Source organism: Myotis daubentonii, chromosome 14 (assembly GCF_963259705.1).
Source record: "Myotis daubentonii chromosome 14, mMyoDau2.1, whole genome shotgun sequence".
NCBI classification, from domain to species: Eukaryota; Metazoa; Chordata; class Mammalia; order Chiroptera; family Vespertilionidae; genus Myotis; species Myotis daubentonii.
The window spans coordinates 27,427,021-27,450,632 of record NC_081853.1 but is presented as its reverse complement, the minus strand read 5'-3'; the positions used below and the strand labels follow the sequence as shown (position 1 = coordinate 27,450,632).

At 47.4% G+C, this 23,612-nt stretch overlaps 1 protein-coding gene across 9 annotated transcripts in view; it reads left to right on the top strand.

Annotated features, from left to right (window-relative positions):
• Positions 1 to 22,643, top strand: part of ZBTB38 (zinc finger and BTB domain containing 38) — a 125,939-nt gene extending 103,296 nt beyond the window's left edge. For 8 of the 9 annotated variants that reach the window (XM_059663763.1, XM_059663757.1, XM_059663760.1 and 5 more), the window contains one exon: positions 16,261 to 22,643. In XM_059663763.1, coding sequence (XP_059519746.1) covers positions 16,261 to 19,860 — 3,600 coding nt within the window. In that variant the 3' untranslated portion in view covers positions 19,861 to 22,643. Of the gene's footprint in view, positions 1 to 8,935; positions 9,131 to 16,260 lie in introns of those variants that run through there. The other variant, XM_059663766.1, reaches the window with a different exon arrangement.
• Positions 22,644 to 23,612: the final 969 nt, after the last annotated feature.

Below are 23,612 nucleotides of genomic sequence, written 5' to 3'. Positions count from 1 at the left end.
GATGGAACAGAATGAGGTGTGATGGAAACAGAACACTGGGGTTGTAAGATGCTCTGCCTTCCCTAGCTTTGTCTCCTAACTCTACGTTTGTGTTGTTTCTCTGTGTGAAGAAACGTAGTAATAATGCAGTCTGGGGCTAAGCTGATGGTGTGAGGGCTGTCTCGGTGCCCCTACCCAGACAGGAAGGAGCACCTGGAGAAACCACTGAAGGGACAGGAGCTCTCTGGCTGTTCAGAGTTCTTACTCTCTACTTACTCTTCCCAGTAGGGCTTCAGGGAGGTAGACGGGGAGGCAACATCTTTCATGGGCATGCAGGATTCCCGGGAACAATATGTTACTGATTTTGTATCTGTTAATGCACAATTATTGGCTTTATTTATCATAATATTATTATCGTGATGCAAGTACCTACTCTTTAAAAGTAAATGTTCTTTCAATTACATTACCATATCTATAATTAACCCACACTCTTTTATTTCGCTAAATATTTACTTTTTAAAACATATTTTTTATTCATGTTAGAGAGGGGAGAGAGAGAGAAACATCAATGGTGAGAGAGAATCATTGTTCAGCTGCCTCTTGCACGCCCCACACTGGGGATTGAGCCTGTAACCCAGGCATGTGCCCTGACCAGTAATTGAACCGTGACCTCCTGGTTCATAGGTTGATGCTCAACCACTGAGCCATGCCCGGCTAGGCCCAAATATTTGCTTTTGCACTTACTTTCCTCCAGCATGTTTTAGCTGACTTCCTTTTGGGGTCAGCCTGGCCTGAGCCCAGTGGCTCCTGACGGTGCATGCCCAGGCTCACTGAAGACCTCAAAGCTTGAGACTCTCCAAGCCACTCATTCTCCACTTCAGCTGCAGGGAAATCCCCGCTTACACAATACCCCTGCTTCCAACACCCTTTCAACCAACAAGCATTAAATTGGTTGCTATTATCATAATAAGATGGGCTAGAGAAGAGTTATAGCTATTGTTTTGTTTTCTGGAATTTTCATAGAAAATCATCAGGGTGAAAAAGAGCAATAGAATGAGATGCTACATTGTGTCTGTGTTGTCTTATCTAATCCTATTAAGGACTAAATTGCACTTTTCTCCCATTTAATAGATTAGAAAAAAAACCAAAAACAATGGGTCTTGAGGTGGTAATTAGCTACTAAGTGGCAGAGCTGGATTTTGAACCCAGAAGTGTGTGAGCAGAGGCCCTGCTCTATCCTCTGAGGCCGGAGATAACCAGCTAGGAGTGGAACAGGAAAAGGAAAGCTTGCAACTATTGACCAATTCTGCAAGTTGTCAGAAATTTTAATCCAGGGCTTCAGTGGAAACCTGAACCAAAACCCAAAATAAGCACATAAGTGTGCTAAGCCCCAAACTGAACCAAAATTTTTTTTCATATTTTTTCCTGAACAAACGACAATCTATTAAATCCATTAAACTGAGACTTAATAAACAACCAAAACAACACAGTATTCACTAAAGAAATCATACCCAAACTGACATCTTATTAGGTCCTGGTTTAAAGTCAGAGAGAAGAGGTCCCAAGACTTTGCCCTCCAATAATCCCCTTGATGTGAGGGGAGAGGAGCAAGTGGTCGGCCAGGAATCTGCAAACAGATGGGAGAGGGGATGAAGCAGGGCCCAAGGAGCCTTTTTTTTATGAAGGTGGAGATGACGCTATATACAACAGGCACATGATCCAATAAACAGTAACCTAGCCTTGTTTTAACTGGCCAGATTGGAATGGTCTTCTGGCTCAGGGGGACAAGTAACTACACATGATGGAACTTTATCAGTGATTTAAGAATTTGTCTTCAACAAATTATGTTGGTCTCCTTCCTGTTAAGCTTCTTACCAGAATGACTAATAAGTAACCAATTTGAATGATTTTTATTTAAATTCTTTTTTTAATCCTCACCCTAGGACAGTGAAGGCGAACCTATGACACGCGTGTCAGAGGTGACATGTGAACTCATTTTTTTGGTTGATTTTTCTTTGTTAAATGGCATTTAAATATATAAAATAAATATCAAAAATAGAAGTCTTTGTTTTACTATGGTTGCAAAGATCAAAAAATTTCTATATGTGACACAGCACCAGCGTTAAGTTAGGAGTTTTCAAAATGCTGGCACGCCGAGCTCAAAAGGTTCGCCATCACTGCCCTAGGAGATTATATATATATATATATATATATATATATATAGAGAGAGAGAGAGAGAGAGAGAGAGAGAGAGAGAGAGAGAGAGAGAGGAACATTGATAGGAGAGAGAAAATTAGATCAGTTGCCTCCTATATGAGTCCCAACTGGGGATTGAATTCGAAATCTAGGTATGTGCCTTGACCAGGAATTGAACCCGCAACCTTCTGCATGCAAAGAAGAAATGTTAACGAACAGTGCACTGTTTGTTAACATTTCTTCTTTGCATGCAGAAAAAGGCATTAAGAATTTCAATAGCTCTGGCAGGGTGGCTCAGTTGGTCGGAGCGTCTGTTGCTCTGTTTCCCAGAAGGTTGGTGATAATTGTAATGAAATGCCCAAATATGAGCCGAGTCTCAGGTGTCACCGCCTCTGCATCAGGGAGGAACGCAGTGAGCCCCTTGGGGTGCGAAGCACTGTGGGGCAGTGGGAGCCCGGGACCCACAGGAGTAAACCATTTTCCCTAGGTTTGGGGCCTGGGATAAGGCGACAAGAAGAATGAATTAGTAACAGTAATACCCATAATAGCTGATATGTATTAAAGCTGGATTTTGTGCAGGACACTATGCCAAGCACTTTATAAGTATGACCATTTAATCGTCACGTTAACCCTGGTAGATTCTTTCATTAGCCCCATTTTGCAGATGGAGAAACTTATCCAGCCCGAGCTTTGTGGCTCAATAGGTTCCCGTACACCAGAAGGTGGTGACTCGATTCCCAGCCAGGGCACATACTCAGATTGCAGGTTCGATCCCCAGTCAGGCGTGTTTCTTTTTCACCTCCATGTTCCTCTCTCTCTCTCTCTCTCTCTCTCTCTCTCTCTCTCTCTCTCTCCCCCTCCCCCCCCTTCCTCTGAGATCAGTAAAAACAAACAAACAAAAACATTTTTTAAGAAAGAAACATATCCAACGTCACAGCCAGAGGTGACAGAGCAGAGCCAGGTCCGCCTGACAACGACATTCAGGCTCTTCGCCACTGTGCAGCCTGGACATGGTCCGTCTGACCCTAAAGTACCCGTAGGGAGAGCCCTGTTTCATGAATGGACTAATTCAGTGTCTTGGGGGTCTCAGTTCTCCTCGTTCAGTAGCTTTAGTATTCCCATTACACCTCTTCTACACCTCCGTCCGGTCGTAGCCCCTGTGATATACTCACTGACTGGTGGGTGGTAGGCATTCAATAAATATGATTTTGAGATGGAAGTGGATCAAAATCAAAATAATATTTTGGAATGTTATACATTACTTTAAAGTTTATATTTTTTAAGAAAATAAGAGTAGAATGCTACAGAAAATTCTCAATTTCCCGTTAAATGTTCACCCCAGGGCCACCGGTGGCCCATCTCAAAGGAGTGGCCCCCTTCTGGCAGGGGATGCAGCCCTCCTCAGGGCACGTCACTGCCCGCGCTCCCCTCACCCCACAGCACACAGGCGTAACCTGCCCACCAGTGCGTGGCAGCCCTGCTCGGGGCCAGGCTGCAAGTTTACTAAACGTGCACACTCCGGCGAGTAGGCCCGGGTCATGAGCTGATGAGGCTTCGACAGTAAGAAGGTGTGGAAAAGCCAAGGTTACTTCCTGGCGCCCCTGACCCGAAACGGAGAGTGTGGTTTTGAATCAGCGTCAGGTGTGGACCCCAGCTCTGCCGCACAGTCACTACATGACCTCGGTCAAGTGGCACAACCTCTCTGGGTCTCGGCGTCCTCGCTGGCAAAGTGAGGTGGCTGTGAGGCTTAAACGGGCTGGAGCGTGTACGTGGCACTGGGCACGTGCACGCGCCTGCTAGGTATCAGGCACAGCGCGTGGCTGGCACATTCAGGTGACCTTCCGCCTGCCAGCTGAGTAAGTCACGCTGGGGACATTGACGCAAGTGTGGTGGGATGTCAGTGTCACTCTCCAGCAGCCCTCAGGCAAGCTGCCGAGAGGGGCTCCGCACAAGCGAGGGACTAACGGCCTGCTTCTTCCTAGTGTAGTTAGGAGCCACGGGCCAGCTCTTCTGCACGGCATGACTCGGTCATTTTCAGCAGAAAGCACCCCTGCCCAGACCCTATCTCCCAAAATCCGACTCAGTGTTGGGGGGCCCCCTAGTTCCTATTCCTTCTGTGGTTCCACAGGTGAGTCTGACACGCAGCTCTGCTGAGAACTGCCACGACAGGCACGCGTCATAATGTCTTTTTCATCAGACTGTTGGTTGCCTGATGGGGGGAGAGGGCTTGAGTGGGTCACATATCAGTGCACTTGGAAGCAAGAGCACCCAAGGTCAGGGGCCCAGAAGCAGGCCCAGGCCCAGGGTGCTCCGCTCAGCCCAGCACCTTCTCCCAATCCGCTGCTTGTAAGAGGAGGCTGAGTGAGGGGAACGTAGGAAGGACCTGAAAAGCGGGTACAGAGAGGGAGACCCCTGGGGTGCAGGAAAGGAAAACATCGTGTGGGAAGGAAGTTCTTCGCAAACACCCCACACCGAGGCCCACACCCACGTGTTCCCAACTTTGAATTTTTCGTATTAAAAAAAAGAGTTGATTTTCAAAAAGTCCGTTGCCAATTCATTCCAAGCAGGAGACGAAGGCCAAATCCTTGGAGTTTAAAGGGTAAAGAACAAAATTCAACAGAGTAAAATGTACAGGTCTTATTGGGTTTATTCAGTGACTCATGAATCGGGCAGCATCCAATCGAATTGAAAGGTGCTCCTAAGATACAAGGCAAGAGACGTTACAGGCAGAAGGGAGCAAGCCGAGGAAAGTACACTGAGCCGAAACGCAGGCTGGTTACTGCAAGGTTACTTCCACATAGGCGACAGCGGGGGTGTGGCAGGAAGGTGGCCTCACTAACACTGGTCAGTCCGTTTCTGATTGACTTGTCTAAGGCTCCATTTCTGGGAGAGCCAGAGCTAAGTTAAGTTTCGTTTTGATGGCCTGGGGGAGGCTGAGGAAGGAACTGAGCAACTCCATTTTGGGCCTGTTGTCTTGTCTTTAACGGAACAAAGCATATCAGTAAAGCTTGAATTGCTCTCTGCCTTCCTTTGAGCCAAAGCAGTGAGAATAAGACATTTTCCGTGTTTCTAAGTTGTGTTTCAATGTTCTAACTTGTTTGAAGAGTCATGACTTTTGGGGCAGTGGACGGCCCTGGCTTGTCTTAGTCAAGCTCAGCTTTAGGCAGTGTTGATTTGGTGTGTGTGTGTGTGTGTGTGTGTGTGTGTGTGTGTTTCTTTTTCCTTTTACCAGGTCAGAATAGCCTTCTTGACTTTTTTTATGTTCATCGAGTATATTCCTCCCTTTTAGCATAGTTGACAAATAGCATTGACCTAACACTGGATCCAGAAAGTTCGGTGACAGTGTCAAGGATGGCGGGTCAAGCTTAGTGTTTGGCTGCCTTTATCTAATAAAGGCTTGTTAACTAACACCTGGCATGTGCCACGGGCAGTGCTGGGAGCTAGGGAGGCCGTGGTAAACAGTCGCAGTCCTCGCAGAGTCTGTACCTGTGATAAAAGCACACGTTTGGCAGAGGATCTCACAAGCTTTGGTAAAGATACTGGAATTTGCATTTGGGGTTTTAAGAAGCCTCGCAGACTGTATCTCAGCTTCCTGTTGGCAGGGAGACCGTCCCTCTGTCCTGGAGAAGGCTCAAACCCAAAGCTCATGCCCACGGACCTCTTTCTGTGCCCTGACTGACAGGTCCCCAGCAGAGCCCCTGGTCCGGGCTCTGCTGCATCATCTCCAGGCCTCTAGTGAGAGAGAAAGTTCAACACTCGTGGGGGGCGGGGAGGGGGGAGGCACATGAATTCGCTTCTGATTAGCAAATCCTGATCCTCTGTCTCCTGAATTCTCAAACTGAATTGGCAGCAAACTGTTAAATATCAACATTTTTAACACTAAAAATTTTACTTTGGCAACACATGGGTATAGTGTAAGGGCCTTGGCATTGAGAAAATTCTGTGCTGTGGATGATGCTATGATTGACGGCACGTTCAGGTGGCACTTTGAAAATGCCGGTTGTGCCGACCAGCCGCAAAGGGTCCCAGGCCCAAGGCTCGACATCCAGCAGCGCTCAGGTGGCCCTGGTACCCGCTGCCCCTGGTCAGGGGTCTGCTTGCCTTACTTAACTCTGACCCTCAGCTGCCCTTCTTGGGGGCCTCTCTGGAACATTCTGCTCACAACAGGCAGCATTTCTCAGTGGCTTCCTGGCATGTGACCCAGGCTGGCTGCCCCAGCAGCGCTAGCTCATGAATCTCACTCAGCCTGGGTCTATTCCTGCTGCGGGCTTCCGCAGTCCTGACCCTGCCCAGTGAGCCTGGAGCTGGCCTCCGCGCAAGGCCGTTGTGTGCCGGATGGAGCAGGTCAGCTGCTCTGACTTCACTGCTGCTGCATGTGCAGGTGCACGTGAGGTGGGGGATGAGCAGGGCACAGAGCAGGGCGCTGCCGTCAGAAGGCACGGCTCTGCCGCCAGCCAGGCACTTCCCTGGGGGTGGGATAAGGTCAGCTTCTGTGTGTGCGTGCGTGCGTGCGTGCGTGGGGCTTGGACTCCGGTAATTCATTTAACCCTGTGAATACGCAGTCGTTTCTCCATATTATATGCCTGCAGGATTGTGAAGGGGATTCAATGAAGTAATATGGGGAGTGGAGAAATTCTGTCAGAGGAAAATGGCAATGGCAATATTTATGGTGCCTATCCATGTAGAATGCTCATTGACAAAACCATCTCTATTTGCAGTACAGATTGTTCATTTAGGAAATGAACATGTACTGGGGGCCTGCTATGTGTCAGGCCTGTTCTAGAGCATGCCGATACATCAGGGCAGATACGTTACTGCCCTGTAGGGCTTCATTCTGGCAGATAGCTGGACAATAAATAATCTACTGGAACGTTGTGAGTGCTGTGGGAGAGGCAACAGCAGAGCAGGGTCAGGGGATCAGGAGGGCAAGGTGGGAGCAGGCTGCTTTTGTGTTTTATGTGCATAGCCACCCCATGTATTCATTCAACAACTATTTCCTGAGTGCCTGCCCCATGCCGCGGCCTGGTGGTGCAGCGGTAAACAGGGCGGCTAAGGTCCTTTTCCTCCTGGAGTTTCCTTTCTGGTGGCCAGAGTAGACAGTGAGCATGCAGACAAACCCACGTGATAATTGCAGGTTGAGGTTAAGTAGTACAGAGGAAATAAGTCAGACAGTGCGAGGGCAAGTAGAGGCCAGGCCGGAGCAAACAGTTGGGGTGGTCCCTCAGGTGACGTTTGAGCTGGGCCTGAGGCAGGAGAGTGAGGCCGCCACGGGCGGTGCTGGGACCAGTGTTTGAAGGACCAGAGCCGCTGGAGCCTTGGCAAGTAGAACAAGTGGAGCATGTGCAGGGAGGCCTATGTGGCGAGCACAGAGAGTGGACAGGACACGTGGACGGTGCAAGCCTTGCCGTCCACAGTGAAGGGTTTGGGTTTTACCCTAGCGTCAGGGGAATTTGACCTCCTTTGTGTTTTCAAAAGAGCACCCTGCATAGGGTTTTCTCCAGGGCCACCCGCTGAGCCGGACAGTCAGTTCTCGAGTTGATTCCAGCCGACATTCACTGAACCCTTACTATGTGTCCAGCACTGTGCTGCGTGCTTATAGTGACCTTTACCCCAGTCACTCCTCTCTGCCCAGTTTCTGGTACATCACGAAGAGCCCAGCGAAAGTGGATTCGTTGCCTTGTGGGAGTCCCCAGAAAGCCAGGGTGCAGAGTGGGTTGTGGGTGGGGAAGGAGGGTGCAGTGGGAGGTGGATGTAGATAGTTTGACACAAACGAAGCAGTTGGTGCTTGGTCCACTTTAGGATAGCCCGTCCTTGCCACTAGCTGGAGGGAGGTTCATTCCTGTGCAGAAGCCAAAACGTATAGCAGTTCTTCCCTCCACCTCCCTGCGAAGTAGCGGGCAACTGAGGGGAACAGGCCCCTTTCGGTTCACAAGAAAGTGGTGTTTGGCTCTTGAAACCAATTCTTGTTGGTTTAGGTCTCACCCCTAAAATGAAAAGTCCCAAGGGTCAGGAATCCGGTCCTGGCCATTTTGGTAACGCGGTCCCTCCCGCATTCAGAGCGAAAATGCCTTCGTCAGGGACTGGAGTGCCAGTGGAATTTGGTTGAGACAAGAAACAGTTACATCTCTCCAGGGCTTCGGAGAAAAGCTCGGAGCCTGTTTGCCAGGTTTCTTAAGCAAGCGGAGTCCGGGCAAGCTGGATCCTGAGGTGAACCCGCGGTACACGGGCCGCCCCGAAATACTGCCGTGTTTTCCAAAAGAAAAAGGAAAGCAAGGACTCCCCGCCCCTCTTCCTCCTTCCAGCCAGCAGCCGAATATGTAGCTGGACGCATTGCATCGCTCATGAATCTGGAAATACTCGTTCTCACAATCCATATGCGCACACCTACAAGTCCAGAGAGCGAATGTTTACCTTTTCAAAATAATATATTCAGGCAAGGCCGTTCGAGCCAGCTTCCCTCTCTGTTGAATGCACTCCAGCAGCTTCCTGGTGTTAGCCTTTTGAAGGGCCCGGGTTTCAGTTGAAAAACAAAATTCCCTTGTCATACTACGCCTTCTTGAATCTGATAGCTTCAGTGCATCGAGGCCTGATAAACGCAGCTCTTCCCGGCCCCTTGTGGGCTGCCCGGAGAGGGCCAACCGAGAGGATTTGCCTTTTCCTAGACACAGCTGAATTCTATAAAGGGCTTCTGTTTTGTAATCTGTTTGCGAGATCTGATGCGTGTGTTTCTAACACCCCGTCACGTGGGGCGGTCTGACGCAGGCACCCGACATGACTATGAGAAAATGTCCTGCAAGGATGTGTGGGAAGGCGGAGCCGGGCCACTGAAGCACTCAGTGTCCGTTGTCAGGAACTTTCCACCGGGGACAGCAGACCCAGGCGGTAGATTCCATTGCGACATGGGCCTCGCACGGGCCCGAAATGGACTGTGGGTTTGACTTTTGCAGGACTCCAGGTCAGTATCCTAATGCAGCGTGTTCTTTTTTTAGTTGGGTTTTATTTCTAAGTTTCTTTTTATAGAAAAGGACTCGCCGGAGAGAGAGGAGAAAGTTGCTCTGTCTGTGCAGTTTTGTTAGCACATACGTACGTGCATGAGGGGTTGAGCGGCCCGGGTGCTGCGGAACTCTCGGCCTTTCCCTCTGATCAGAAGCTTCAGAAAAATGGGGTTCAGTCTGGCCCAGGAGCGTGGCCTCGAATGAGTGACTTCTGGTTCTCACTAAGAATGCGTACAGGATAGGGTTACTTCACTCTCTGTCTGCCATGTCTTAAAAAATGTACTAATGAAAGTACACCAAATTTTGTTAACAAGCCCTATGAAGTTCTACATAGTAGATATGTTGGTTAACAACTTAAAGAGGTTTTTCAAGATTGGTTTTTGTGTGTGTGTGTGGTTTTTTTTTTTTGCATGATGAGAATTAGAATTTATATTGAAACTATCGTTTTAAGGTTTTTTACATCCGCGTATTTAATAAAGTTGCCTTGAGTAATTGGGGGAAGGAAGATTTAATTAAGCTGGAAATTCTGGACTTTAATTGGTCAGATCATTGCCAAAAATTTATTTGTTTTAATTCTCACTCAAGGATATTTTTTTAAATTTATTTTAGAAAGAGAGGAAGGGAGAGAGAGAGAGAGCACGAAGCATCGATGTGAGAGAGAAACATTGAACAGTTGCCTCCCAACCAGGAATTGAACCCACAACCTAGGGATGTGCCCTGGCTGGGAATTGAACCCACAATCTTTGTTTCTTTTGTTTTCAAGTTCAATCCCAGAATACTAAAAGCAGTATAGATATACTGGGGAGAAGGTTAACTTAATAGATGAGTGCAGCCTGGGGGTGGGAGGGACAGGAGTGAGCTGGGGGAGATTGATGGGGGGAAAAGGATGACTTATGTAACGCTTTCAACAATAAAGATTTTTTTAAAAAAAGAATCATTTAGGCAAACAATGCTGCGATCAAGCTAATCTTAGAGATAGAGGCAAGGGCGCAAGCCGTGATAGTTGGCGCAAACAGAATATGGGCAGCGGCCCTGCAAATCAAGGAACAGTCTGCACCCGCGTGCAGTGTGGAAAGGACTGTCTGTCCACCTGGCTTTTCAGCCATGCTCAAGTTCAAGTGCAGCAAGTCCTCGAATAAGGTTCCATTATAACACTGACGGGGAAAAAATCCGATTCCTGGCTAGAGCCACTGTCTGTGTGGAGCTTGCACATTCTCCCATGTCTGTGTGGGTTTTCTCCGGGGATCCGGTTTCCGCCCACATCCTGAAGATGTGCACGTGACGTGAAGTGTCCACATTGTCCCCGCCTGAACGTGGGTGGGTGTGGGAGCGCCCTGCTGTGGAAGGACATCCTGTCCAGTGTGGGTCCCGCCTTGTGCCCTAAGCTGCCGGGAGAGTCCTTGGTCACCCGACACCCTGGACTGAAGCGAGTGGGTTAGAAAAGAATGATCTTACTATTTTTTATAAATCTCTTTAAAATGTATGTGTAGCCTACATTTACTTTAATGATTAATATTAGAAGTGTCTTGGGTCTCTATTTAGAAACTCGGTGATGTTTTTGTGACCAGAAATAAGCTGGAGGAACTTAACTCTTGTTTATATCAGTTAGCCTAGGGTAAAATTGTTTTCCTTATATGTCATCTTGTTTAAAATTGCAGTTTTCAAGAACCTATCGATGACATTAAGTGCTGGGCTGAGGAGTTGCAATTTTATTATCTTATTATTTATTATTTTGTTGTTGTTAATCCTTACCGAGGACATTTTTCCATTTATTTATTTTTTTTAGAGAGATTAGAAGGGAGGTGGGGAGAGAGAGAAAAACATCGATGTGAGAGGGACACATCAGTTGGTTGCCTCCTTCACATGCCCAGCCGGGGTGGGGGATGGAGCCTGCAACCAAGGTACGTGCCCTTGTCCACAATCGCACCCAGGACCCTTCAATCCACAGGCCAATACTCTATCCACTGAGCAATTTAAAATAAGGTGGGCATGGTGATGCAGGGCAGCTAAGGGAGCCCTGTGGGTATCTAGTAAGAACATGCATTCAAGGAGAAGGAATAGCACATGCAAAGGTCCTGAGGTGGGGCATGCCCAGCTTCTTCAAGAAATAGCAAGGAGGCCAGTGAGGGAGTCAGAGAAAAAGCAGGTGGGAAGGCCACAGTGGTCGGGACAGACTTGTGCTTTCACGGGGAGTGAGATGGTGGAGGTCAGGAGAGCGGCATGAAGGGGCGGGAGCTCAAGTTTGGTTGAAGGTCCTAGTATTCCCTCCTGTTCTGAAAAGGCCTCCAGTGTTTGCTGGCGAGAGCTCTGGAGAGTTCGTGAGGACTTTACTGTGATACTTCGGACCTGGAACATTAGCGTGTGTATCTATGTGACTGGGTGTATCCATCTGTGTTTCTCTGTCCTTGGTCTCTTCTGTCTCCTGAGGGTTTCTGCCTTGTTTTTTACCACACTTGCATTCGCTTTGTCTTCAGTTCTTTTGGTCTTACTAGTATATATGATTTACTAGGGGCCCGGTGCACGAAATTCGTGCACTGGGTGTGTGTGGGGAGGGGAGTGTCCCTCAGCCCAGCCTGCCCCCTCTCACATACTGGGAGCCCTCAGGCGTTGACCCCCATCACCCTCCAATCGCAGGATCGGCCCCTTGCCGAGGCCTGACGCCTTGGCCAGAGGCGTAGACCCCCATCACCCTCCGATCGCCTGATCGGCCCCTTGCCCAGGCCTGACGCCTCCGCCAGAGGTGTCAGGCTTGGACAGGGGACCCCTATCTCCCCCTGATCACTGGCTCTGGCCCCCGCCCAGGCCTGAGGCCTCTGGCCCAGGAATCATGCCTGGGCAGGGGACCCCCATCTCCCTCTGATCGCTTGCTCCACCCCCCGCCCAAGCCTGACGCCTCTGACCCAGGCTTCAGGCCTGGGCAAGGGGACCATCATATCCCCCCAATCCTGGGCTCCGCCCCCCACCCAGGCCTGATGCCTCGGCCAGAGGAGTTGACCCTCATCACCCTCCGATCACCAGTCACCGGATCGGCCCCTTGACCAGGCCTGAGGCCTCCGGCAGAGGTGTCAGGCCTGGGCAGGGGACCCCCAGCTCCCCGTGGTTGCAGGCTCCGCCCCTGCCCAGGCCTAACGCCTCTGGCCTAGGCGTCTGGCTCAGGCAGCGGGGACCCACAGCTGCAGCGGCCCCGCGATCGTGGGCTTCGCTTTAGGCCCAGGCAAGGGACCCCTAGCTCCTGGGACTGCCAGCTTCGACCGTGCCCAGCTCCCATCGCTGGCTCCACCCCTACTTCCTGCTATCACTGGCCAGGGCGGCAAAGGCGCCTGATTCTCTGATCATGGCTGGGGGGCAGGGCAAAGGCGGCCCCAGGGCCGCCTTTGCCCTGCCCCCCAGCTCTTAGCTCCCCCCTGGGTTTCCGATCACTGTCAGTGGCAGGGGGCTTCTTCCTGCTTTCCCTTTCGCCTCCCTGCATTGTGCCTACATATGCAAATTAACCGCCATCTTGTTGGCAGTTAACTGCCAATCGTAGTTGGCAGTTAACTGCCAATCATAGTTGGCAGTTAATTTGCATATAGCCCTGATTAGCCAATGAAAAGGGTATCGTCGTATGCCAATTACCATTTTTCTCTTTTATTAGATAGGAATTTTATTGAGTAAAATACTTTTCAAATAATTTCTTTTAAAGTTATTCTGACCATTTTCTCATAGACTACAGCAGCAGTTCTCAATTTTTTTTGGTCCCAGAACTCCCTTATACTCTTATAAATCATGAGGTCCAAAGAGCTTTGTTTAGCTGAGTTATAGCTATCAGTATTTACCATATTCAAAATTTAAAATGAGAGTTAAAAAATTATTAACTTCTGAAAAAATACTATGATAAAACCAGGTGTCTGACAAAATAACATTTTATTTAAAAAAATAACTACTTTCTAAAGCAAAAAACTTATAGTGGGAAAAGTGGTATTGTTCTACATTTTTGCAGCTGGAATTTCATATCTGCCTCTGGATTCAGTTGCAATATATTATTTTAGTCGATGTAAAGAAAATCCAGCCATACAGGAATAGGTAATTGGACAAGGGAGGAGTTTTTTTAATAATCTTTTCAGTTACTTTTGGACATTCTTTGATACCACACTAAAACTCGATAAGTGCTAGTTTATTAAAGGGTTCTGCCACACAATGGTAGATAGTCCCATGAAAGATGTCATACTTGGATTTTCCAAAGTTATGAGGATGTTTCAATGACAAACATAATGATGCTTTCTATCTATATATATAAAAGCCTAAACAACCAACTAGTCGACTGGTTGCTATGACACTCACTGACCACCAGGGGACAGACACTCAACGCACAGGATCAGGCTCCCTCCTGTCTAGATCGGGCCTGTGGGGATCAGGCTGAAACCGGCTATCCAACATCCCCTGAGGGGTCCTGGATTGTGAGAGGGTGCAAGCCAGCCTGAGGGACCCCACCAGTGCACGAATCCATGCACCGGACCTCTAGTTATATATGTTATTCTACCTATAAGTGAGACTAAGATCTTATGCAGTGTTAACAGTTGGCCTTTTGCTAACCATTCTAACTGAACAGTCTAAGAGAAGGATCAGACAATCCCACAGAAGTCAGTGGGGCTTATAATCTGACACCCTGGAGCTCGACGTGAAATACCGTATTCCCCAGATGAAGGCAGAGCCTTGTGGGAGGTTCAGAGAGCTGTGAAGTGGGGTGTTTTGGAACAAGCAGTAATTTTGAGGTGAAAGGACAAAATAGATGACACAGCATAGAACTAAGCCAAGATGGAAGGCAGCTTTTTTAATCACATAGCAGGTGTTTCACCAGATCTGCGACTATCCAGTCAGGCTGGATAAAGAATTGAAATAATAAAAGAAAGAAAAATTAAAAAAATAAAAAGAATTGAAGTAATGTATGGGCCTTACAGAAACCAAACTGCATAAGAATATAGGAGTCAGGAGAGAAAGTAGACCCTACAGGGCCCAGAACAGAGAGACCCCAACGAAGGCAAAAGAAACATCGACAGAGTGTGTTAGTGGTTTACAACCTAGTAAATGTGAAGGACACACTCCTGTGATCTGTTCGGGGGCACAGAGGAAGCCATAAAGATTTCATTTCATTTTTATTTATAGATTTAACACCCCTCCTCCCCCCAGAGTTCTAGAAAAGATTCATGGGAGACGAAAAGTAAAGGCAGGGTAAGCAAGAGTAGAAGAACCAACATAAAATAAAGACAGTGAGACAGACAGTTGTCACACCAGGAACCCAGGCTCACAGTGGCTACCACAACTGATGGTAAAGCTTAATTCTAACTTGTCTGAAGAATTGAGAGAAACTTGGGGAATATACTGTTCTCATTATCTGAATTGAAGAAGTTGTTAGTAGAAGTGTACTTTTTCTTCTGGCTGAATGAAATTTAACCAATTAACCGCCACGATATTTTGAATTTAAATGTACATTTATGGCGTACAAATGGTTACAAAATTATCAAATGGGCCCTTACATAAAGGATGTTGAGTAACATAATGGGCACAGCTTGTATCAGCTCTACAAAAGGGTAAAAAGAGATTGTTTATGTGGCCATCTGGCCTTTCCAACTGAATCAGCGCCGTGAGCCAACTGTAAGACTCCATTGCCACTGGGAGATAAAGAAATACATCAAACTCCGTGGCTCTCTGGATGTCACTTGACAAGGGATAGAGAGACTGAATGAATGGCTGGTTAGTGTATCCTGTGGACCAGAGAGGGGTTTTGTGGAGTTATTTTTTAACTGCAGGGATGATATCTTATTGTACAGTGCAGTTAGTTTAGTGAGTTGCTGTTGGCATTTTATAATTAAAGATAATAGAACAGAACAGGCTGCGTCACACACAGTAAGGGTCACGTTTTAATTTCATTTGTGTCTTGGGTCACTGATGTGTCATGTAGTTATGGTAGGTCAGTACGAACGCCATTGCTTTTGACTGCCCCTCACAAGGGTACTAGTTGGCAGGCCCTGGCCATTCCAGGCTGATTATAGAACACGTGTGGAGAATAACAAGAACTCATCTCTGGGAAAAGCAGAGCTGGGATCCTCAGGCCAGAGCCACTGTGCCTTTAAATTGTGCTAATTTAGGAGCCTGTGATTAGACCAGCCGTGGGCAAACTACGTCCCGCGGGCCGGATTGAAATGAATAAAACTATTGAAAAAAAAGACAGTACCCTTTTATGTAATGATGTTTACTTTGAATTTATATTAGTTCACACAAACACTCCATCCATGCTTTTGTTCCGGCCCTCCGGTCCAGTTTAAGAACCCATTGTGGCCCTCGAGTCAAAAAGTTTGCCCACCCCTGGATTAGACTCAGTATTGCGGGCTCAGAAACATACTTTCCTGGTTTCATATTTTTTGTTTATCTTCAGTACCTCACAGAGTTCTATTTGAAAACCCTACTCTCCTTTGGCTGTAATGAAAGGGAAATGAGAGAAGGAACCCGGTGGGTCCCACAGAGGGGCAGGGCACCCCTGATGGTCAGATGTGGTCATGCAGGCTGTCCACTTCCATTGAGAGACCCAGACCTTGCTTCTTCCCGGAGCAGGCAATGATACCTTTACGTACAGGCACTGATTACTTAGGGGAAACTTAAAGAAAAATCATTGTCCTGCTTCATGAACTCTGTTTGGATCAGATCATCAGGCCATCTTTGGAAATGATTGGAGGCTTGTGGCAGGACCATGGCATTGCCCAGCTCTGGGAGTTCCACGCAGCAGGCTGGAGTGATGATGAGACCCTTAACATTTTGGGAGGGAACCTGCTCCCCCCACTTTGGACATGTATATGTAGCTGCAACTTCAGAGAAAGAGATCCGAGAGGATTTCCAACTATGCAACTCTTGGCAATGGTCTGAGAAACAGGCTGGGGCGGGATAAAGATTTAGCTTCTCATATTGACTCCAAGTCTTGGAAGGAACAACAGAATGACATAAAAACCTGTCTTTTCATGCAAAAATTTTTTTTTCAAATAGGTTGAAAATAATCTAGACACAAAGAAGGTCCTTGTGGAAGGAAGGGTCTCTGACCATTTCTCTCCTCTTATTTCAGATGACAGTCATGTCCCTTTCCAGGGACTTCAAGGACGACTTTCACAGTGACACGGTGCTCTCCATTTTAAACGAGCAGCGCATTCGGGGCATTTTGTGTGATGTCACTATCATTGTGGAAGACACCAAATTTAAAGCCCACAGCAATGTCCTGGCTGCTTCAAGCCTTTATTTCAAAAATATCTTCTGGAGCCATACCATCTGCATTTCCAGCCACGTCCTGGAGCTGGATGATCTCAAAGCCGAAGTGTTTACCGAAATCCTTAATTACATCTACAGCTCCACGGTCGTCGTCAAGAGACAGGAAACGGTCACCGATCTGGCAGCTGCAGGGAAAAAGCTGGGAATATCCTTCTTGGAAGATCTGACCAATCGCAACTTCTCCACTTCCCCCGGGCCCTATGTGTACTGCATTACTGAAAAGGGAGTGGTTAAAGAAGAAAAAAACGAAAAGAGACAGCATGAAGAACCAGCCATCACGAACGGGCCAAGGATCACAAATGCGTTTTCCATCATCGAGACGGAAAATAGCAATAACATGTTTTCTCCACTGGACTTGAGGGCGAGTTTCAAAAAGGTCTCCGACTCCATGAGAACCGCCAGCCTCTGCCTAGAGAGGACTGATGTCTGTCACGAGGCGGAGCCCGTGCGGACCCTGGCCGAGCACTCCTACGCCGTCTCCTCCGTGGCTGAGGCCTACCGGAGTCAGCCCCAGCCCGCAGGCGAACCTGCCAGCAGCCCGCCTGCTAAGACAGGTGAAGAAAACGGGGAAGCTGTGGCCGAAAAGCCGACCGCATGCCGGAAGCCGAAGGCACTCTCCGTACCCCAGGATTCCGAACCAGCCACTGAAAAGACACCACCACCCCCTCCAGCAACCACCGTGGAGGCTAATCAAGAAAGGAGCCCACAGCCAGCCGCAGTTCTCTCTGGCTCAAAATCTCCCAACACTGAAGGAGATGTCCGTCTCCCCAGGGAAGATGAAAACGTATCCTCTGAGGTCCCTGGGCCGCCAGCAGCGGAGGTCCCGCCGCTCGTTTACAATTGCAGCTCCTGCTCCAAGTCCTTTGAAAGCAGCACTTTGCTCGGTGCCCACATGCAGCTGCACAAGCCCACCCAGCAGCCCCTGGTGTGCAAGTACTGCAACAAAGAGTTCAGCACCCCCAACAGGCTGGACCGGCACGAGCAGATCTGCATGCGGTCCAGCCACATACCCGTTCCAGGAGGAAACCAGTGCTTTTTAGAAAACTATCCTACCATTGGACAGAACAGAGGTTCCTTCCCAGGCCCAGAGTCTTTATTATCTGGAAACAGGATTGGTGACTTTTCCAGTCCCGGAAGTACCTTGCCAGAGATGGACCACCTGGTTAAATTGGTTAACGGGCAGATGCTCTACAGCTGTACCGTATGTAAGCGCAGTTATGTGACTTTATCCAGCCTCCGCCGACATGCAAACGTCCACTCCTGGAGAAGAACATACCCTTGCCATTACTGCAACAAAGTGTTCGCGCTGGCTGAGTACAGGACCAGACACGAAATCTGGCACACGGGAGAGAGGCGGTATCAGTGCATTTTCTGCCTGGAAACGTTCATGACCTACTATATACTCAAAAACCACCAGAAGTCTTTCCATGCCATTGACCACAGACTTTCCATCAGTAAAAAAACGGCCAACGGAGGCCTGAAACCTAGTGTCTATCCATATAAACTGTACAGGCTACTGCCCATGAAATGCAAGAGGGCCCCTTATAAGAGCTACCGAAGTGCTTCCTATGAAAATGCTCGGGAGAACAGGCAGGTGAATGACCCTGCAGCTGGTCCCTATGTTGTTCAGAATCCACGCGGCTCTGAGTTACCGGCTCTGAATTTCCCCGAGAGCGTGCACGCCGTGACCCACAGTCCAGCTGTCCCGCTGGAAGCGGCCACAGGTCAGAACAGACCCACTTCTGCCAACGTTCCAAACGCAGAGGGGTCCAAATGGGGAGAGGAGCCGTTGAAAGTTGACCTTGACAATAACTTCTGTTCAAAGGAGTTGTCCCTTTCCTTCTCTGGAAACGCCGTCAGCTCCGACCTCCCGGCCGGGGGGGTGCCTGCTTTGTCTTTGAGTCATGGCAGTGAGAACTCAGCATCTGTGATCAGCTACGGCGGCTCAGCGCCCTCGGTCATTGTGCACAGCAGCCAGTTTTCATCGGTGATCGTGCACAGCGGCACGGTGGCTGCCCTGTCCAGCAACAACCACAGAGCCCCTCCAGGCCCCGCTGTCGGTCAGACCGTGAAAGAGGACGGCAAACCCGAGCCGGACAGAGTGGGGAGAGTGGTCAGCAGACACAGGGGCATTAAGGAGAAAAAGAAAACCATCCCCTGTGACAGGGGAGAGGCAGCAGAGGAATCAGGATACGCTGCTGATCCTGGAGGGTCGCTGAGCAAAACCACGAATGCCAGTAAAGAAACCAGTAAAATCGAAACCTACATCGCGAAGCCTGCTCTCCCCGGCACCTCCACAAACAGCAACGTCGCGCCCCTTTGCCAAATAACTGTCAAAATCGGGAATGAAGCCATTGTGAAGAGGCACATCCTAGGGTCCAAGCTGTTCTACAAAAGAGGGAGAAGACCCAAGTACGAAGCGCAGGAGGGGGCTTTGCCACAAGAGAGTGAGCTGGACCCCAAGGGCGACAGCCCGCTCGAGCTCTGCCAGTCCGAGTGCATGGAAATGAGTGAGATGTTCGATGACGCAAGTGACCAGGACTCCACGGACAAGCCGTGGCGCCCTTACTACAACTACAAACCCAAAAAGAAATCGAGACAGTTGAGGAGAATGAGGAAAGCCCACTGGAGGAAAGAGCATGGGAGTAGGAGCCCAGGCACCAAGTATAAGTACCCGGCGGAACTGGACTGTGCCGTGGGCAAGGCTCCTCCGGAGAAGGCCTTCGAGGAAGAAGAAAATAAAGAGATGCCCAAGTTGCAGTGTGAGCTCTGCGACGGAGACAAGGCCTTGGGGGCTGGGCACCTAGGAAGGCCCCACCGGCATCTCACCGCCAGGCCGCACGCCTGCGAGTTCTGCGCCAAGCAGTTCCAGAACCCTTCCACGCTCAAGATGCACATGAGGTGTCACACCGGGGAGAAGCCGTACCCGTGCAAGACCTGTGGACGGTGCTTTTCGGTGCAAGGAAACTTACAGAAACACGAACGCATCCACCTGGGCGTCAAGGAGTTCATCTGCCAGTATTGCAACAAGGCGTTCACGCTGAACGAGACCCTCAAAATCCACGAGAGGATCCACACTGGCGAGAAGCGCTACCACTGTCAGTTCTGCTTCCAGAGCTTCTTGTACCTCTCCACGAAAAGGAATCATGAGCAGAGGCACATTCGGGAGCACAACGGGAAGGGCTTTGCCTGCTTCCAGTGCCCCAAAATTTGCAAAACAGCGGCTGCCCTTGGAATGCACCAGAAGAAACACTTGTTCAGAAGCCCGAGTCAGCAGGAGAAAATAGAAGGTGATATGTACCACGAAAACTCAAATCCGCTGGAGAATCCACATTTCATGGATTCAGAAGACAATGACCAAAAGGATCATCTACAAACCATTGTTGGAAAGGTCCTTTGAGTGATGACACAGAAAAAAAAGTCTTCAAAAATATAAATTGGTGGGGGTTTTTTGTTTGTTTTTTTAGTTAGCTGTTCTGTGTGTGTGTGTGTGTGTGTGTGTGTGTGTGTGTGTGTGTGTTTTAAGTTTAGTTTTGTTTTGTTCACCTAACAGTCATGAAGGAGTGAATTGTAAAAAAGAAAATCTCATTTGTGAAAATTTCAGAAAAAAAGGATCCCAATATCTACTTTGGGTTTTAGCGTTAACGTCTTACAAAGTGCGCAAAAATGAAATAGCTGACTCCGCCAATATCCCAAGTATCGTGTGAAAGTTTATGAAGTTCTTAGCTGTGGTATTTCTGCCAGTGGGGGGAAAAGAGTTTAACTTTAGCCTAATTTAAAACTTTCTGGTTAGTGCTATTAGGAACTGGCTGCTAAACTGTCTTTAGTCACTGGAGAAAAGGGTCAGACATCATGAAAATGTCAACTGCATAAGCAGGTTCAAAGGTCAATGTGCTCTGACAGTCATTCCCATTCAGCTTCTGCACTATTGAAAATTGTTTAAATTCAATGGATACATATTAAATACTTAATATAGCTAAAAACTATGTGAGAAATGAGTAACCTAAGTAGGACATGCATATATTAGAACTACTTTTCTGCCACACAAACCTTGCAAAATACATATATAAATCACCCTAACTCTTAACCGTCCATGTCCCCTGCAGAGAGTTATAACGATGAGCAATAGATCTGCAAAGAATGAGGACTGGTGTAAAAACCAGTAGGAAGCATTTTGAATATGACTTAAAAGAGCATGTCTATGCTTTTAGATGGAATGCTGTTCTCTCGAGGTTATGGCTGAGCTGTTATTCGAACTGGCCTATTCAAGTCAGAGAAAACATAGGTCCCGCCTTATCTATGGGGAAAGCCTTCCCAGAATGTATCTGTGGTTGCCTGTGCTGTGTTTTACTTTCCAATGGCCTCACCTCAGACAATGAAGAAGGCCCACATTCTTCTGAAACTTCCTGCAGCCACCCATCCATCACAAGGCCATACATGTGGAGGTCTGTTCCAGGCAGACTCCCCCGTCTCAAGGGATCAAGCAAACCCTGACACCTCCCGTTCCACTGAAGGAGTGTCTAGGAAATGTAACGCAAAGCATGCGTGCAGTGGTGAGGGCCCAGCGCTGGGAAGGGACAGAAAGCCTAATCCCTACAATGATAGTTTTCTTGGAGAGTATGCAGCCCACAAGCAGATACTAGTATAAAACAAAAGGACAACAGAAACACACGCTCCGCCCCACCCGTTACAGACTTGAGTGGGCCACAGGAAGGGGGACCTTCCTTGCCTCAAACAGTAGCTTTGTTTGGGGGTGGCGAGGGAGGTAGAATATGGGGTGATAAGATTCGATCATTGATGTGACTCAGAAATATATTCCCAAAGTCAGATGCCTTGTCTTCATGTTTACAGACCTCTAGCCCCTTGCTAAAAAAGCCCACTTTTTTTTAATGTTCTTTTATGTTGACCCACACCATCAACATTGCCTTCAAAGTCTAATTGCCCCACAGGTGGTCCATCATCTGGACTAGGTCCCAGGAAGCTGGAACTCATGATTCTTACTTTTTAAACTGCCATCATAGGAGGCAGAGAGAAAGCATTCCTATCCTTTGATCACCAGTCTGAGCAGAATCTGGAAATCGGCTCAAGGGTGACCTGCAGCCATTCATGTTCATGGGATTTGATAGATGGAAACCCAAGGCTACCCAAGGTTGCAGAGTTACCATTACGAAGAAGTAGCTCAAAGACTCCAGTTTCTCTCTCCAAAGGGGATGTCTTCATGAAGAAGAATGAATACGGATTTGGGTGGGCAAGAGAGCATTTAAACACCCAGAAAAGGACATGATCAACGCTGACCTTGTAATACTGTAGTACTTTGCTGTTAAGTAACCCCAATATTGTATCTGCATTTATCTTTTGTTCAAACACATTCAGTTACATACAGTATTATATAATAGAGGAAAATGGAAAAAATGCTAGCAAATTCAACTTTATTTTACACATTGTATATATGTATACCTGCACTATTCATTTGGGTTTTGTTAAAAAGATAGTCACAAAGGGCTGAAGAATTAATAATTAGAATATTGAATAAGCAATCCTGTGATCTACTGATTTGTTTTATCAATTAGGATTATGAATCAAGAAAAATAATTGTGTATTTTAGTCATTTTGATTTGAGGTAACTCCAAATAAGAAGTTATTCCATGTAGTGATGTCTCCCAGCCCTTACATGTGGATATTTTTTAAGTGGACTTGTATGCTGATAATTCTAGACCAAAGTAAATATGGCAGAATATTTATACATGAAAAAAATAATTTTGCAAATATTTTCTATAATTGTATTATTCGTTTAAAACGTTGACCGCTTGTGTTAGTTTCAGGGAGGGGTGTATATTTTGATAAAAAATACTTGACTTTGTAATTCTGTATATTCTACACAATTTATAGCAGAGCCGTTTTAAGACAGCCTTGTCACATTTTTTGTTAATTGTGAAAACATTATTTTGAGTGATGTTTAAGTATGCATTGAGTACATAACGACCAACTAGAATTCAAGTGAGTGTGAACAGTGAACATACTGTATGCTGTACAAGATATATTGTAATTTGCTGTTTTAGCATCTGTATTTTGTTTAGAAGATATTATTAAATGCAGATGTTAAGGGTTGGAAAAAGTCTAATTTTATTTTTAGAAATAATGAATATAAATTTGTTTTTGCTTGATTAAAATAGCTTGTTCCTATGTTAAGTCTCTTTTTAATGTTTTAATGTTACTTCTTTTATGCAGCTAAGCAGCTCTTCCATCGGTGTGCATCACGGCGTCATATTGCGTATTATTCATCGATACATTGCTGTCTCCTCACGTGTCTGCATTCCGTGGTACCCACTTACATGCTTACTACTCAAATGCAATATGACATTTTTTTTAAAAAGCAGCCCTCGTTGGTTTGACTCAGTGGATAGCTCATCAGCCTGCAACTAAAGGGTCCTGGGTTCGATTCCGGTAGAGGGCGCAGGCTGGGATTGCAGACTCGATCCCCAGTAGGGGGCATGCAGGAGGCAGCCAATCAATGATTCTCTCTCATCGATGTTTCTATCTCCCTACCTCTCTGAAATCAATAAAAATCTTTTTTTTTAAAGCCAGAATAAGAGAAGTGGAAGTCTTCTGGTAACTTAGTGCTTTGGATAGGCCTGATGGTATCGTGATAAATCACAGAGTATTGGAAGTATTCTGCTGTACTCCACAGGAAACAAATCACACCTGTGGAGTACCAGGCACTCGACAATTGTCTTTTCATGGGCTGTTTCATCCAGTCCTTCCCCAACAGCCCTGGGAAGTAGATGTCTTTATTCACATTTCATAGTGACTTTGAGAAGATCCCAGAGCCAGGCAGAAGCCGGATCCCAGCCCAGGGCTGCCCAACACCACAGCCCATGTTTTGTCCCTTCTCAACACCTTAAAGAGAAATGCTTAATGTAAACTGAACAGAGAGTGAAGAGAAAAGACAAAGTAATTCAGCTCCAGGAGGGTAGCTGTTATAAGGACAGCTTTGAAGAGGCCATTCGGCTCAGCTTCCCCAGACTCATCACTAATCTACTTCCTGAGGCCCCACTACTTTGGGCATTTGGCTTTTTTTATATCCTGGGATATTGCCGCAATGAATTCAGTTTTTGAGAGTTTGTACACGTTTTTAAAAAATATGAGTTGACA